Source organism: Limulus polyphemus, unplaced genomic scaffold (genome assembly GCF_000517525.1).
Source record: "Limulus polyphemus unplaced genomic scaffold, Limulus_polyphemus-2.1.2 Scaffold1745, whole genome shotgun sequence".
Classification (NCBI taxonomy): Eukaryota; Metazoa; Arthropoda; class Merostomata; order Xiphosura; family Limulidae; genus Limulus; species Limulus polyphemus.
This window is the reverse complement of record NW_013667355.1, coordinates 12,797-29,164: the sequence shown is the minus strand read 5'-3', so window position 1 is coordinate 29,164 and position 16,368 is coordinate 12,797. Positions and strand designations below refer to the sequence as shown.

The 16,368-nt window shown below is 31.6% G+C and overlaps 1 protein-coding gene across 1 annotated transcript in view; it reads right to left on the bottom strand.

The window, feature by feature from the left end:
• Positions 1-16,368, bottom strand: part of LOC106464793 (microsomal triglyceride transfer protein large subunit-like) — a 28,662-nt gene that overhangs the window by 4,811 nt on the left and 7,483 nt on the right. Inside the window, exons 5-11 of the mRNA XM_022392588.1 lie at positions 16,225-16,313; positions 12,496-12,572; positions 9,975-10,135; positions 9,454-9,619; positions 7,955-8,068; positions 5,658-5,867; positions 2,067-2,281 (exon numbers count right to left, since the gene is read on the bottom strand). Of these exons, the coding sequence (XP_022248296.1) occupies positions 2,067-2,281; positions 5,658-5,867; positions 7,955-8,068; positions 9,454-9,619; positions 9,975-10,135; positions 12,496-12,572; positions 16,225-16,313 (1,032 nt within the window). The remainder of the gene's footprint in view (positions 1-2,066; positions 2,282-5,657; positions 5,868-7,954; positions 8,069-9,453; positions 9,620-9,974; positions 10,136-12,495; positions 12,573-16,224; positions 16,314-16,368) is intronic.

Here is a 16,368-nt window from a genome sequence, read left to right as displayed (position 1 = left end):
TGACTGCAAGATGGAAAAGCATCATCGATAGGAATGGAGACTATTTCATTTAATAAATTTTTTGTTTTGGTACATAAGTTGTTTGGGTTTTTTCATCTAACAGAAAGCAACATTAATATCTTCATGACCTAATACTTAGAAAAGAACATCTACAACCTCAAATCAATTTAGTAATTTTCACCACCTTGGTCTTGAATGTGATTATGATCCAATTAATAATGACTTTATCATTTTAAACAGCATCAGTAATGAACAAACTTTACTTATTATGAACTCACTCATCTTCTGACAACAAAACTGAATTTAAGTCAGATTTCTTATCCATTAATACTGAAAATGTTAATACAACTTTATATTTCACTGTACTTTTTCTTTTCTTTTATATGCCACTTACTTTTGTTTTCAATACATCTGTATAAAAGAAGTTTAAGACTGTGAGTAAACTCATTTTGGATACAGTAACAAGCTTTAACTACTTGTAATAGTTGAACTGCTAGCACAGGTCTATATCAGATCAGTTGTCTTCATCTGTGCTAGCAATTCAGAACATCTCCAAGCTATCAGAGATGGATGAAGCTTATTACACTAATTACTAATACATCTGTACAGTTCAAATTTGTACTTTATAATTAATAGCAAGCTCTCATATCAATATTCACAGTTTCATCCAATAACTATAAAATCATCTACGACACCTACATGTGTGTGTGTGTTTATATATAACATTAAACTTAAAACTTCACTATTATCAATGCACATGACCTTAATTGTTGCATCAAGTCAGTTACAACAAATTAACTCTGGAATCCTGAGGAGGAGGGAAGGAAACAGGATTGTGAGACAACAGCGGAAGTTGAATGGAAGTAGAGGAACCCATGAATTGACTGCCAAGGACCTCCAAACATGGGAATATTGAAGGAGTCTGGCTCCTACCAGCTCTTACCTGAGAGTGGTGGTCAGATAAGATAAATATGGGAAAAGGTCCGATCCCAACTAAGGGATAAGCGACAACAAATGCTGCTGGAGTCCAAATAAGGGAAGTTGGAATGATGATAATCAAAAGCACGACTGTCCCTAGTATGGGGGGGGGGGGGGTCAAGGCATAATGACCCCAAATGCAAATGCTTCCCAAAATGACTCACATGAACCCCAATATCCAGGGAAGGAGGAAAACTAAATAATGATCAAAAGGCTAGTCACTGAGAAGAAAATGAGAGATAAGGGCAGAACATAACATAGTTGAATAATCAAATCTACAAAAGGGGGAAAGAGGTCTGGGTAAGTCCTCTGGAAAAACAGGCAACTGAGATGCATATTCAGGAGGGGAGAAAAGGCTGTCCAAATAGAAAACTTCCTGATCACTGAAAAATGTGATAGGACAATCATCAGTTTGTTCTGATTGATACATGAAATTGATCAACTCCTAATGGACCAGAGCCATCACTTCATGGGCCAAGAATCATAGTTCTGACCAATTGGATGTGGTTGATAATTCTGCTGCATTAGTAATAGCAGTTGTAGTTGTGACCACCTGAAACTGCGTGTGCATAACTCACGAAGTTGAAAGAGGAGAGTAGATAAAAAATAAAATAAAAAAATGCGTAACTCTCCACAAAAGAGAATGAAAATAGTAAATAACAATGTAACTGAAGTATAAAAATTAAGAAAGCAAAATCTTGAGGATAAGAGAATCAAACTGCAAGTGAAAACATGTCTATTTGATAGGACTGCCAATCGAAAGGTGGTCAACAGCTGCAAGATTAGAGAGAGCACTGGTTATGATAGGGGAGTATCGCACTCCTATTGGTGGAGTGTTGGTGCACAATCATTTGCATGTTAGTTTGCAAAGATAAGTGGGAGTATCAAGGCTAGTGGTGAGTGAAAATTTGCACCAATAGAGAGCAGTATAAGTCATGAAAGTTTTTTGTGAGAAGAGGCAAGATATCCTATTGGAATTAAATTTTTTTAATAAATTATCTAATCTTATTTACAAGTTATAACAACTGAAATTAAATGTTAATACATTTAAGTTCATAACTTCATTAATGACCAAAAATTAGATATACCTTAACATAAAGTCTGTAGTAATCAAGTCATAAAGTTTTGCCAGAAGAAATCTTGACAAACCAGCATTTTCAGATACAGCCAGAGATTGTAAAAGTTCACTCAGAACCAACTCAGATGGATTATTTTTAATAATCAACTCTGCTGCAATAGCCCGAGCAGTGCTGTCCTGTCGGCTCCAAACCTGGTGATAGACTCCTTCCAAAACTTTCATAACCTGTGAAACAAAAACACATGTACATATTTTTTCCCTTGATTTTGTGCTATAAGATTTAACTATATTACTAGTGCTAAGCCTTACAGATATCTATTTCATGTGAATGTTCCAAAAACAATAGCAATACTTAGTTTTTATTCTACATTATTTATCAGACATACTGTTTACTAAAAATAAATATGAAGCCCAAACTATCATTATAATCACCACTTGTCACTGAGTTATATTAGTTTCAGAGAATGCCACCTGTCATCCATAACCCTACATGAGGGCAAATCAAAAGAAACAAAACAAGACTAGGCTTCTTCTTGTGGTGAATTTATGGTCTTTTTAGTTCTATTTCACCCACTACAATGAACCTATATTTATAATAATTTTAAGAATCTGTAGTGTTTATGCTACTAAGTTATTCAGTAGATATGCTGTTTAACATACTAAAAAAAATGAAACCCAATCTATCTAGGGTTTTTAGAAAACAAGCTTATTACTTGCAACCTTTTTACATTCTCATGTGCAATTACACATTATTCTGATCATACATAAACTGCCAAACAATGTAAACGTGCACATTACATCTAGTGCTTTAAAACTAGCTGTTTTGAAGGGGAAATTAGTAATTTGACATGATAATGATGAATAAAATAAAATATGAGAAACAAAATATTTTAATACAATATCAATACTAGAACTAAATTTACCTTTCATTTTCTAGATAAATGAAACCCATACAAGATTCAGTGGTTGTTTTACATTATTTTAGCTTGTTTTTTTTTGTTGTTTTTTTAGAGGGGAGAAGTTGCAATTGTTAAAATAACAATGACTTTATTTTTCTTCTCCTGGAATCTTCTTCTTCATCTTTATCCCACAAGTTAATCTTATGATACAACTGAAATTTCAGTTGCAAAGTTTATCACCTCCTCACTCCCTGTCACTTTCTTTCATTATGAACTACAGCAGCTGCTGAGATCCTCTAGTGGGTTACAGAGGATTAACCACACTTTAGAAGAATGAGTTACATATACCAATTCAGTAACATATTGCAGCAGCTGTGAGCTGTGGTGTCACAGTAACATCTATATGTTTTATGTTCACAGTAAATTTTCAAGGATTAAACAGTGCAATACTATCAAGGATCACCTTATGGCTAGACATAATCACAGCCTTTTGTGTGGTATTCATCAGCAAGACTGTTAAATAATATTGAGCTAAAGAACACAAAGTTACAAAGAAGGGAGACTTTTTAATGTTCCTAAAGAAAGCAGAAAAACACAATTCAGTGTTTATAGCACGAACAGGTTTTAAAACCATATATACCCCAAACCAATCAAGAGTAATGACTACATTTGTAAAATGAAGGCTGTAACTATGAATATCTTCTGGCACCATTCATAAGATAACAAATACTAGAGGCTCTCAAACTAAAAGTTCACAAGTTCCCAGTTACACCTCAAAATCAATGGCTGTTTTCATGAGAAAGATGGATCAAGAAACTGAAATCACAGCAATCTCATTAAGCTTAACGTAGCTCCAGTGAGTTTTTGTACCTTTAATCTGGTTAAAAGTGGTCCTGAAAGACAATGCTCATATACAGTGAAGGGTTTCTCAAAAATGATTTTTCTGCCCTTTGTAGAAACTTGTTTCAATGGAAATTGTGGTGTCAGGTAATAGTGTTTAATCATGGTCATACAATGAAGCACAACTAATGATGAAGAAAGTATTCTTTGATAGATTCTTTAGGCAGAGTGTTCATTATGAAATTTAGTTGAATGGATGGCAACTGCCTGTTGTAGAAACACAAGTATAGAGGACGACTTTCAAAACATCATGTTCTCTAAAAAAGAGGAACTTAATTATAAATAAAGGAAGAAACATAATTAGCATTTCTAAGGCTAAAGTCACCTGAATGAAATTTGTTGAACCATTGTTGACACTTACGAACGTTCAAAACATTTCCATAAACTTCGCTGATATTTTTTGTTGCTACAGAGGCATTGTTTCCTTTCTTGTATTCAAACAGCATTACGTGCTCAATGTGTGCCTCATCATGTGCCATCATTATAATGGATTAGAGTATACTAAACTTTACACATTATATAGGCTACACTAATGTGATGTTTAGGCAGTTCGTTTAAGTATTATACATGATGTACATTTAGGGGGGGGGGGTAATGAAAGTGTTCCAAAATGCAACATTAGTTTCTAAATTAAAATAAATAATTAAAATACAGTGTGTTTCACTGTACGTAATTAAAACTGTTGTGTACAATGAAACATGGTACTTTAATTATTTATTTTAATATTTTGAGTATTAGCAAAACTAGATTAAAAAACAAATTCCACAAAATAAAATGTCAGTATGAAATATCATGATAGCACTTTAGAAGAACAGTTTTCCAGGTCTTTTGTTGACCTCGGAACTACTTTCTTCTTGATGAAATTTGTTGAACGGACAGCAACTGCTTGTTGTAGAAACAGAAGTATATAAATAGCTTTACAAATATAGCTGTCAGAAGCTTATTCTATTGCTTAACAAGCAAATTAAACCAGCATTCAAAAATGGAGATATAGGTAGTGGTAGAAAATTTCACATCAAAAATTTTTTTTATTAAAATAAAGCAATTTGATACTCTACATGTGAATAGCATAAACAGCATAATGTGTCTTGATATAAATGATTACATATATACCTATGAAAAAAAGGAACATTCTCATTATTTAATTTTTTCCTGACCTTCTGTCACTCTGAACAGCCCTGTACATCATATTATTTACAATTAAAAGTATTCAATTTTACATTGTATGTTAGAAAGATTTTAACATACCTGTAGTTATTTAAATTTAATGATACATATTTAAAGCCTACTTGTAACCTTGATCGAAAGTTTGAAAAACTTACACATGCTTTTAATCTGATAATAAATTTCTAACCAATTTACAAACACAAATATTTGCAATCGTCGGATCATTTGTTACTCGCATTAAACTCATATTAGCATGGTTTTAACAGTACAGTATAAATCTTAAAGTGAAACATATATTAACACAACTAAAAAAGTTTCTATTATAATATAAAGCCTTACTCCTGATGATTAAATGGTAAATGTTATCTGAATACCCAAATGGTATATTGATAAGCAGTATATTAAATGCCAACACAACTTCTTCTGTGCCATTGATTTTGGACTTTGCTTTCATCAATTTTTGATAAACTGCTAGTTAACTTTTCACTTAATTTGGTCCATTTCCAGTGACATAAAATCCCAATTAACTTTGGCATTAAACAGATATAAAGTCAGTGGTTTCATTAAAAGACAAAAAGTGACAAATGTTCACAATTATCCTTCACTTCAATATGTAGTATAATATACTAACTCACCTCTTCTGTTAAATATTCCAGTCCTATGTTAGAAATAGCACCAACAGCCACAACAGCACATTTACCTCCTCTCTTGGCATACTTTAACAAAGTTGGCATACTGGCTGGAAGTGCAGCATTTTTTAAGGCCCTCAAGTACATCAGTCGACAGAGGTCATCCTTACAAGAAGCTAATTCTTTCTCAAAATATCCATGAATTGTTTGTACTACCTAAAAGTTAATTATCATAATTATTTAGAAAAAACAACAACTCACAAATGTTTGGTTTAACTTAATCATTCATCACAAGTTATCAGTGTATCCATATAGATCTTCTATACAGCATAAGTTTTAACACATGTTAGCAAAAAAGCTTCATGAAGCATTAACAATGTTAAATAGTTCCAGTCTTCCACGATTTTTTTGTATATCCTAGGTTATAAGAAATTCATAAAAATTCCTTACATTCTAACAATTATTACTTGTTCAAGAACCAAAAACATTCTCTATAACCTAAGAATTGGTCACAATATCAGTAGTTTCTTTATGTCTAGCAATATGTAGTAGTTCCATAATGTGTATAACAGTTCTGTCACAACTTTATAATTTCTGTCATGAGCGTAAAAATGTTGTCACATACTAACAATGTCTGTCATAAGATCAGCAATGTTATTATGTTTAGAAGTGTGTAGTTTTATAATGTATATAGCAGTTCTGTCATGGTTTTTATAATTTCTGTCACTAGGCCTAGTAGTTTTGACAGAATTAATATATTTGTCATGTTCAAGCAGTTTCATATCATGTCTATAACTGCTCTGCCACATAAATTGATGTTTAGAAAATAGTTCAGTTGTCACTCATTCAGTAGTGTTATAAGATCTTAGGGTGTAAAATACCTTGGCTGGCAAAGCATTGCATTTAGTAGCTATATCACATGCATGAAGTATTATTATTTAATGTTTTGTAAGCCTACCATTTTTATCATTTTGTCAACTTAATAAAAATCTGAATATGATTCTTACTACATGTCAAGTAAAAGAGTAGTTTTTTATTATTTTTTATGGATTAAAAAAATGTTCAAGCTAAGACCAGCACTAAGAAATTATTGTTGTTAGACTACAAGGAATACAGCATATTTCTGATTAAATTAAATCTGAGATCATGCATGAGCTAAGAGCAATATAAAAATTAATTAATTTTATTGAATTAAAGGAAATAAAGGACTTTCCTGAAGAAGTTAAAAACAGAAAACATGTGTAGTTATAAACAAATGACTACTAACTGATCAGATAATTTAGTCAACTAGGCTACGGCAACTTTAACTTGCAAATCTCACTTTATTAAGTACTAGCTGGAGTACCCCTCTCCTGAATGGAAGTTATGTAAATTCCTGATTAATGAAAGGTTATCTGAAGACATGAAAAGTTGCTTCCCTTACGTGTGATTGTAAAAAATACAAAAATCCCATAAAAACTGCAAAACACAAAATGCGAAACTGAAACTTTGCAGGTATCTCCGCTTGGACCCAACAAACCTTCATGCCAAATTTGGTGAAGATTCATCCATAGGGGGCAAAGTAGTGGGAAAAACACCCATAAAAACCACAAAATGCAAAACTGAAAATTTGTATGTATCTCCTCAAGGACCTAACAAACCTTCATGCCAAAGTTGGTGAAGATGCATTAATGGTGGCAAAGTAATGGTAAAAAATTTAAAAACAGCCATAAACACCATAAAATGCAAAACTGGAAATTTGTATGTACCCCTGCATGGACCTAATGAACCTCCATACCAATTTTGGTGAACATCCATCCAAACCCTGAAAACTAGTAACATGGACATACAACAGACAGTACTATTATATTAATATAGATTAATGACAGAATCTGGAAAGGCATAAGTTAGGTCAATCAGCTTAAAAAGCTCAGGATCCATTTACTGTTTCTATGTTGGAAGTGTTGATTAAAGGTGAATTTCAAAGGGTGGTGTTCCATCCTTAACTATTAAGCTTCAAAGACTAAGGGAAATAAAATATAGATGTTACAACATTGTGGATTATTGTATACAAAATAATTTTAACCTAATATTAACCATAAAGTCATATCTGATTCTTTTAAGCTCAGTAGCTCTTGCAAATGATGATAGATTATTTGAACTATCCGAAAATTGAAATATTTATGCCATATATATCTTAGTGTCACCCAGTGGTTCAGAAGTAAGCTTATGGATTTACAATGGTAAAATCCAGGGTTCAGTTCCCTGTGGTGGAGAGAGCACAGATAGCTCATTGTGTAGTTTTGTGCTAAAAAAAAACATACCTTAGAATCACACAATTTCTGGTTTTTTCTACAATAAGATCTTGTTAAGGCACCAATAGTCATCATAACTGTAGTCTTCACTTTTGGGTTTTGGAAATTATAGCTTGTGAGTTTCTAAAAGATAAAATAAAAAATTTCTAACAACAGTACTGCCCCTACACTTGTTTTGTTTACTAAATATTATTGATTCATGATACATAAAGTTCATCAAACTCAAATATTCATCAGATAGTAGAAGTTTTACATGTACAAAAAATTAGTGATTCTAATTAAATATCTCTGATTCAGAATTAGTAGACCTTAAATCCTAACATTAACCTACTATGAAAATTGGAAAGAGGGTCTGATGAAGCAATAATAAATGCATCAATCCCACCTACCAGAATCTAACAGATACATTTTTGCTTTAGAGAATTTAAAGACAAAACAATAAGAAGTATGTTACTAAGTGACCAATTTCTAATAATTTCTGAAAAGTACTGACTGCTACATTAAGCAGCATTTAAGGTACAAAAACTCAAGAAATGGCATCTAAAATAATGTGGCCATTGATGAAAGCAAACCTGTAATAAGACACAATCCTCTTGATTGAGCTAGACAAAATACATTTAAATTAATTTTTATATTAAAAGGACTAAAGACTGAAACTGTGTATGGTGAAAATAACTTTACATTTCTTTTTCTATTTTTTATTGTTATTTATATCATCCTTTAGTTTGTCTTAGCATCTATTAAACAGACTTATGTGCACCAGAAAACGAAAGTAGAAAAGTTATGATGGTGAAAATAAATTTCCAAAACTTATTTGAACTATTGGCCTTTAATTTGCACAAAAGCTTTGAAATCTGGATATCTAATTACAAAAACCATAATACTCTGGATAATAATATATTATGGTTCAAGGATTAGATCACATTTATAAGGTCTGAGTTTAAATTCAGAAATTCTTGCTTGCAAGGTCATAAGGTAATTAGAGATTCTTATGTTTTCATGGGACTTCTTGCTAATTAAACTTTGTATCTGCTAACGAGTTTGATTTTCATACAACTTACTACGCCTTTGAGCTTCTGCTTACACATTTCTAAAAATACTTTGTTTTTTTCTTAACTGGCCTCTTTGTTAATAAAATTGTTAAATAATGAAAGAAAGATTTTATTCTTCATATTTGTTAAATATTGGGCATTCTGCATATAAAATAATTTTGTTCCTTTAAATTTTCAAACTATATAATAATCACATTCTGATATTCCTGCTAAAAGTTTTTAGGCTACACTGAATTTTAATTTCCAAACAGAAACAATCATATGCATTCATTTAGCAACAAAATTTAAGCCTAGAACATGAATCTCCAAATGATAAAATACATCAAGGCACTTAGAGTACAGATTGTTGTGAGATTTAAACAAATAAATATCAACTTTTACCATAACAAAAATCATAAACGTTTCACTGAATGTTCAACAAATAGAAATTACTTTATCCTGAAAAATGTGACTCACCATGAGATCTGACAGAATCATGTGACTAGGATGTGAAGCTACAGACAAACCTAGAAAAAATCTTTCTGGGATATCAATGTTTTCTCCTGTTAAATCTAGAGTTTCAATAGCAGCTTGGAGAGAATTCTCTGTTTGTGAAGCAGCAATGAGGTCCAAAAGCTGGGGTCTGAAATATTGTTAAAGAAAGAAAGAAATAGTTGTGTTTGTTCTTAACTTGCATGAAAATATACAAAACGTTCCTGTTCTTGATACCCACAGAAGCACGCCTAATTAAAAAAAAAAAATCTAAACAGTTGTATATACCATTATATTTTTTTTATAAACTGCATATCTTACACTTGATTCTGTCAAATAAATTTCAGTTTTTTACTCTTATTTTTTACCAATGCAGTCACTTTATAATATTAACCTATATTTAAGATGAATTTTAAATGGCTTTCTTGTTTATATAGCATAATAAAATATAACACCTAAATACAAAGTGTTAAGAAAAAATACTGAATAAAGAAAGAACTACTAACAATATACTTTTGTTTTTAGAACTTTTCAATATATCCACAATGTTCTTTTTAGAAGCACCTCTGAACCTTTCTAATAATTGCAAGAAAGCTGTTGCTGACTTCAAAGTTGCAATCTTTTCTGTGCCTAACTCCTTCCTATAGTCTTTCACCAACCCTGGAACCTGGAATAAACATAGACATTAAAATACTGTACAATATTTTACACAAATGCTTAAGGTAATGAAATAACAATAAGATTACTTACTTAAAGATGTTACTTTTAAATTGATTGTTTTAACAAGCAATCTCTGACTCAACATCAGCAAAAATGGTAGGGCACTTTGTAGGAACCCTATTTGGCAGTTAGTCTTTTATTCTGAAAATCTAAAGCAATATGCATTATTTTAAGAGGAATCCTGAGGTGAACGTTGGTTTGTAATTGTATAAAATCCAGTTATGACTGGTTTACTGGTTTTTGTCAGTAGAGTTGAGTGAATTCTTATCATAATTCAGAGAATGGTCATAGCATCGTTGTAGTACATTATCTATGGAATACTCATCATTCCTGAGCCTTTTGTGAAACCTGTGAAGAAATGCCGAAACAACAAGTCAGAATATCCAAGTATTTGTTCTTATCAAGATGGAAACAAGGTTGAATTCAAAGCTAACCTGTAATAAAGTAGTAAAATGTCTGAGGTGCAACAAGTGTAGCAGGTGTGGATGTGATCACAATGGCACGCTAGTTACTCAAACATTTTGCTGTAAGAGAGCTCAAAGAAGTTTTGGCAAAGGAGGTGCTGTCAAGCACCCAAAGAGAAGTACATCTGTGTAAAGGAGCAGTGGAGTTACGGATGTAACTAATGACTTGCCCTCAAATAAGGAAGAGAGCAGAGACGATTTGGCATGGTGCAAATATCAACGATGCAAAGGAGAATGATTCAAAATCACGTAAGAAATGGTGAATAAAAAGACTTATTCTGAGTGAAATGCAAGAATATTACAAGGATTAGAGGTGAGAGGAAAACTAAAATAATGGCAAAATAGCACGACATTAACGTGTGGGTGGTACACTTTGGTAGGATAGAAACACATTAACAATTACTTGGATCAAAGAAATCAGCATGGCAAAATGATCCCTGGATTATGTCCTACATAGCCATGTACCTTACTCTTATGTTTCCAGATATCTCACCATCAACCAAAACAGTCATATTTGCTGCCTTTGGGTCAGATACTGCTTTTTTAAGCAGAAACAACATAATATATTGAACTTTATTTACAATAAGCATCACTCCATATTCCCTGAAATTAGTATACATCCCTAAGTTGTGTAGCATTACCTTAGAATGACAAATACAATTTTTTAACAAGCATCTTAGTAGTGTGAGAGCAATTTCAAAGAATTCATAAGATTTGCAAACAGTACATATTTTCTTAATAAGTAACAAGAACAACACAAAAATACTTTGCAAGACTTTAAAACCCACGAGTTAAGTAGCAGCAATATAAAAAATATGTGTAGATTTTAAAATACATAACTATAAGAAGCAGTAATACAAGTTATTAAAACTAAACAAAACTTTGTGATAATACACTAATATGTGTGAGTGTGTTTTTTTATAGCAGAGCCACAACGAGCTATCTGCTGTGTCCACCAAGGGAAATTGAAACCCATTTCAAATAGTAAAACTGGATACATATATATATTTTAAGCATACAATGTAAAACACATGTCCAAAATATATACTTTTCGCATCACCTTTACTAACAATCAATACAAAGTGTTTAATGGAATTGTAATGTCAGGTTCATAAGCACCCAAAATACAAAGAAACAGATAAAACTGCTGTAAGAAAGAAGATGTGACCTTCATGAGAACTTCATAAAGGATATTTAGCCTGTTACCCACAGGATGATTTATCTTTTTCAGTCATTTCAACTGTCATTTCTTTGTTTTGTATGACTTTACATCACAAGGTAGCTACATTTGTTAGTGACTCATATTACCTAACTTAAAATCTGAGATCATGTACCCTGTGTAAGTTAGCAACCAACACAGAATATTTTACTTAGAATCTCAAGCACATACTCTTGTCTAGAGTAATAAGAAATACAGAACAGCTGATTTAGGGTTCATAAGATTATACCCTTATCATGATTTGTAAACTATTTAGTTTGAGTTATAAACACTAACTAGGAACTAACAAAGTTTATTGCATTACAACTGCACAGCCATCATTTGGTGATAGCTAGTAACCAGTATAGTACTCTCCTTAACTTCTAAGTAAATAAATTTCAATTTCACATTTTTTAAATTATCACATTAAACGGTTAGTATTTTATTCTGAATCACTTGCTACATCTTACTGATGAGACAGTTGTCAACACTATTATTCTCCATCCTTATTTTCAGTAAGTAGTTTAAAATTAATTTCTTCAAATATTTTGGTGTAGCTTGGTCAAAATTCTTGCCTAGTGTTCATTGAGAAATCCAAGTTAATTGATACCACAGTTAACACACGATCCACAAGTAGTAACATACCGACTTGCAGTTTCCTTTACAAACATGTTTCTCTGGTTGGGAAATGATGTTTTCTTCCACCAGTTGCATGCCAACTTCTTCAATAAGATTCAAATAAGAAATAAGATCAATTGATTAACTCTGAACAAAAAAAAAGTACACATCATAAAGAGACAAAATGTTTTGCTTCTGTTACTAAACTATGTTTATGAGCATAATGTCAAACATTGACCAATCAAGTAAAGTATGTGTGAATCAGGCTCTAATTTTCTCAATTACTATGTATACTATTTGATACAATGCAAGGATGAAGTTCAAAATAAGGAAATGATTCAAATTTTATACGTATCATATGTTACCTCTGGCAATTTGAATTTTTTCATACGAGGTTTTGTATAATTGTACATACCATACGCTACCTCTGGCAATTTGTATTTTTTCATACGATGTTTTGTATAATTGTACTCTACCAGCTTTCATGAAATTAGATCATTAACACAGTCATATAAATTTCATATAAAACACTCACTTCTCCAATTTTTGTAAATGTTTTATCTTGCTCACTTTTGTTTATTTCTTTGTTTATTGTTACAGGATATCATTTTTAACATGATTATACGGCCATAGCATTTTCAACATAACTTTCATATAACAGCAAATCAGTGGTTGATTGCATAATCAAAGTCTAAATTTCTACACTTAGTAAAGCCCTGTCTTGGTCAGGGTTACTAAATTTATAACTTATGACTTGGTTTGTATCTTGTTGCTTGGCAAGTGGTGCCTGCTGGCCAGACCAGTCTGATTAACAGCCTGTTAAAAACTTCTAAAGTCTACAAGTGTATTTGATGATTTTATTTAATAAAAAATAAGTGTTAAAATGCTGGTGGAATTGTGTTAATTATGTCTGACATACACTTAAATGTTATTATATTAGCTGTTTTTAATTGGTTGCATAATTTTTAATTCTGCTGCATGATCAATACATAATTTATATTTTTCTGCACAATCACTGCATAGCCAGCAATTTTATAGTGCATAATTTTATTTATTTTCAGCATAGAAATAAGGGTATTATTATAAAACATGAAGTTGCACAATAGGCTATCTTTGCTGTGTCCACTGCAGGAATTGAATCCAGAATTGTAACATTATAAGCTCTTAAACAAATCCCATGACTCGCAAGTGTGTAGTAAACCATTCAAGTTAATTAAGAAAGCCAGTTACATATTATTTCATTAGTGGAGCACTCTGCCATCACAGAGTTTATTTTAAAAAAATCCAGGTTTTATTAGGAAAAAACTTTTCACAAAGCATTATTACAGAACTTTAAAAAAAACAAAAACAATTGGTGTCACATCTACAGACAGAAGAACCTTTTTCTAGATTTAATCATACAATGTTTACTAGTCAATTTATTAATAAGAAACATTTATCAGGTAGTTGTTTTTCCTTACAACAATACAGACACATCTTTGTAACCTTCTTATCCTTAAAAATTGTATGCCTAAATTTCAAGTTGCCCAGACAACATTAAACAATCTTCTTAATGGAGCTTTGTGCAGATTAGGTTCTTCTAGTGTCAAATAATCAATAAACTGCACCAGCCTGAAAGTTTTCTAGTGGTAAAATTTTGGTCTCCATGCTGATGAAGGCCTGCAGAGACATCAAAACACTATCTGCTAGACTCTTGGTACACTCCATTGAAACTCAGCACTATTATAAACAACTCCCAAGTCGGGGAGTAAATCATACGGAAGTTAGTGGCTGTTTTGGCCATCACAATATCTGGCAAACAATAAAAAGCATGAAAATTGCATTTCAATGATAATTTAGTATTAGAAATATTGAACAACACATATTCTGTGTATGTCAATTCACTTCCTTGCAGAGAAATCTTCATTTCAAAATGAGTTCCCCCCTACACTTGTGTGAAGAACTGGTAGAAGTTTATTGCCTTTTGCAATGACATTTATCTATAGAAGACTTGTTGTCAGTGCTCAAATAATCAATTTAAAATGGTATAATATGCAAAAGTAAAGTTTATCCCACTCTTAATTATTGGTGCAAGGTTGGAAGGTGTGGTGTTAAAGTTGAAGTAATAAGAAAGAGAGATAGTCCATAAATGTTAGAATTCAATCAAAAGAGGACAAGATTACTGCAAAGCAGAAGGAATATTAACAAAAAGTTACTTTATTCTTTTTACTGTAACCACTTAGATATGATTGCTCATTCCTCAACCAACAAAAGTAATAAGAAATAGTTGAACAACATTTATTGTTGCATCTAGTAAGTGTGAAGAGTGCCTTGGGTGTCATGAATATGTTGAAACCATTATTAGAGTGAAAATAAAGATCAAAATGGAACGGCCCTGAACAAAAGTAAACTTACTCAACATCAAAGCAACATTTTTTGGAGTTTTATTGCATTTGTCTAAGCAAGAGATCAAACCCTAAACTTATTTAAAGTTTTATGTGAGAAAATGATCTAATGGATTTTATCTTGTTAAAAATTGTCAACAAAACATTGTAATTTATGTATGATTGACTCATGATTTTAGAGGTTAAAAAAAATAATGCAAGCTTTGAGTTTCATTGATGTAAAATGGCAAAATAAGATTTCAAACAGTTTTTAGCTTTAAAACATAATATACATAAATATGTAAGTTAAATAAGTCTTGTAAATGTTCAAATTATGGCATCTCTAAAAACACACAATTGAAATTAAAGTGTACTTAATGCATTCTCAAACCAAATTAAAGTATTGTTACGACAGCGGAAGTCATGTGACGCTGCTGATGAGTTTCTCAAATGATCAGGGAAGTCCGAGTATGTTGAAGATGCCCTCTTCATTAGTATATAGGCCTGGTAGAGAAAGCCAGCGGAGTTAATGAATGGAGAGCAGTAGTTACTTTGAGTTCCGTGTAATTTATGTTTCTGTTAGTTTTGAGCTAGTGAGCCATAAAGTGTGTATTTTGCACTCGTTGAGAGCGAAGTTATTGAGATTGTGAATCGCTGTGATTTATAGCATGTATTATACAAGTTGTTAAGTGTAAAGTGATGAAAAACGTACTGATTGTGGAACTTCTGTGTACTAAATGTTGTATCGAGGAAGAATAAACTGGTTTAATCAAGAAAGAACTTGTATCGCTGAAGATCCTTGGAAAGAATTTCTACCGGAAATAAACAAACAAGCAGATATATAACAGTATCAAGTGTAAAAAAAAATTTCAGTAAAAACTAGTGTATAAAATACAATTATTTATAACAACTAGAAAATGTAACAAAATAACTGGAGGCACCTAATTTATATATTAAATGTGTTTGTTCATAAGCAAGATTTCTTTTAAAATCTGTTTTGGAAGAAACATCATCTACTCTTTAGTGTATTTTTTCCACAGTGTGTCCTATTCTAATTGTTTTATGATTTTTGTGTATAATGCCAGCAGTTGTAGAGCAGTATGTATGCAGACTTACAATGCTAGAAACCAGGTTTCGATACCCATGGTGGGCAAAGCACAGATAGCCCATTGTGTAGCTTTGTGGTTTGCTTCAACTTTTGAAGAACTGACAACTAATTTTTATTTAGTTTGTTTGTTTTCTCACAACATCTTATCTTAACTATTTTATGATTTGTAATTTTAAAGTTATTTTCATAAAGTACTAAAACAAAGAAAAACATAATGAGACTTAAACTTTAGCTATAATAACACTTTTTTAACAAGTCATTTAAACTGGTTGCACAAGCTCTTACCTTTTATTAAAATTTGAAGAGCATCATCGAGGTTTGAAGCTGAAAGTCCTGAAGAATCACTCTTTTCTTCTTTTAATACCAATTTGTATCTACAGTAACAATAAAAAAAAGTTATTATTACATATTTGTCCTTAAATAATGCTT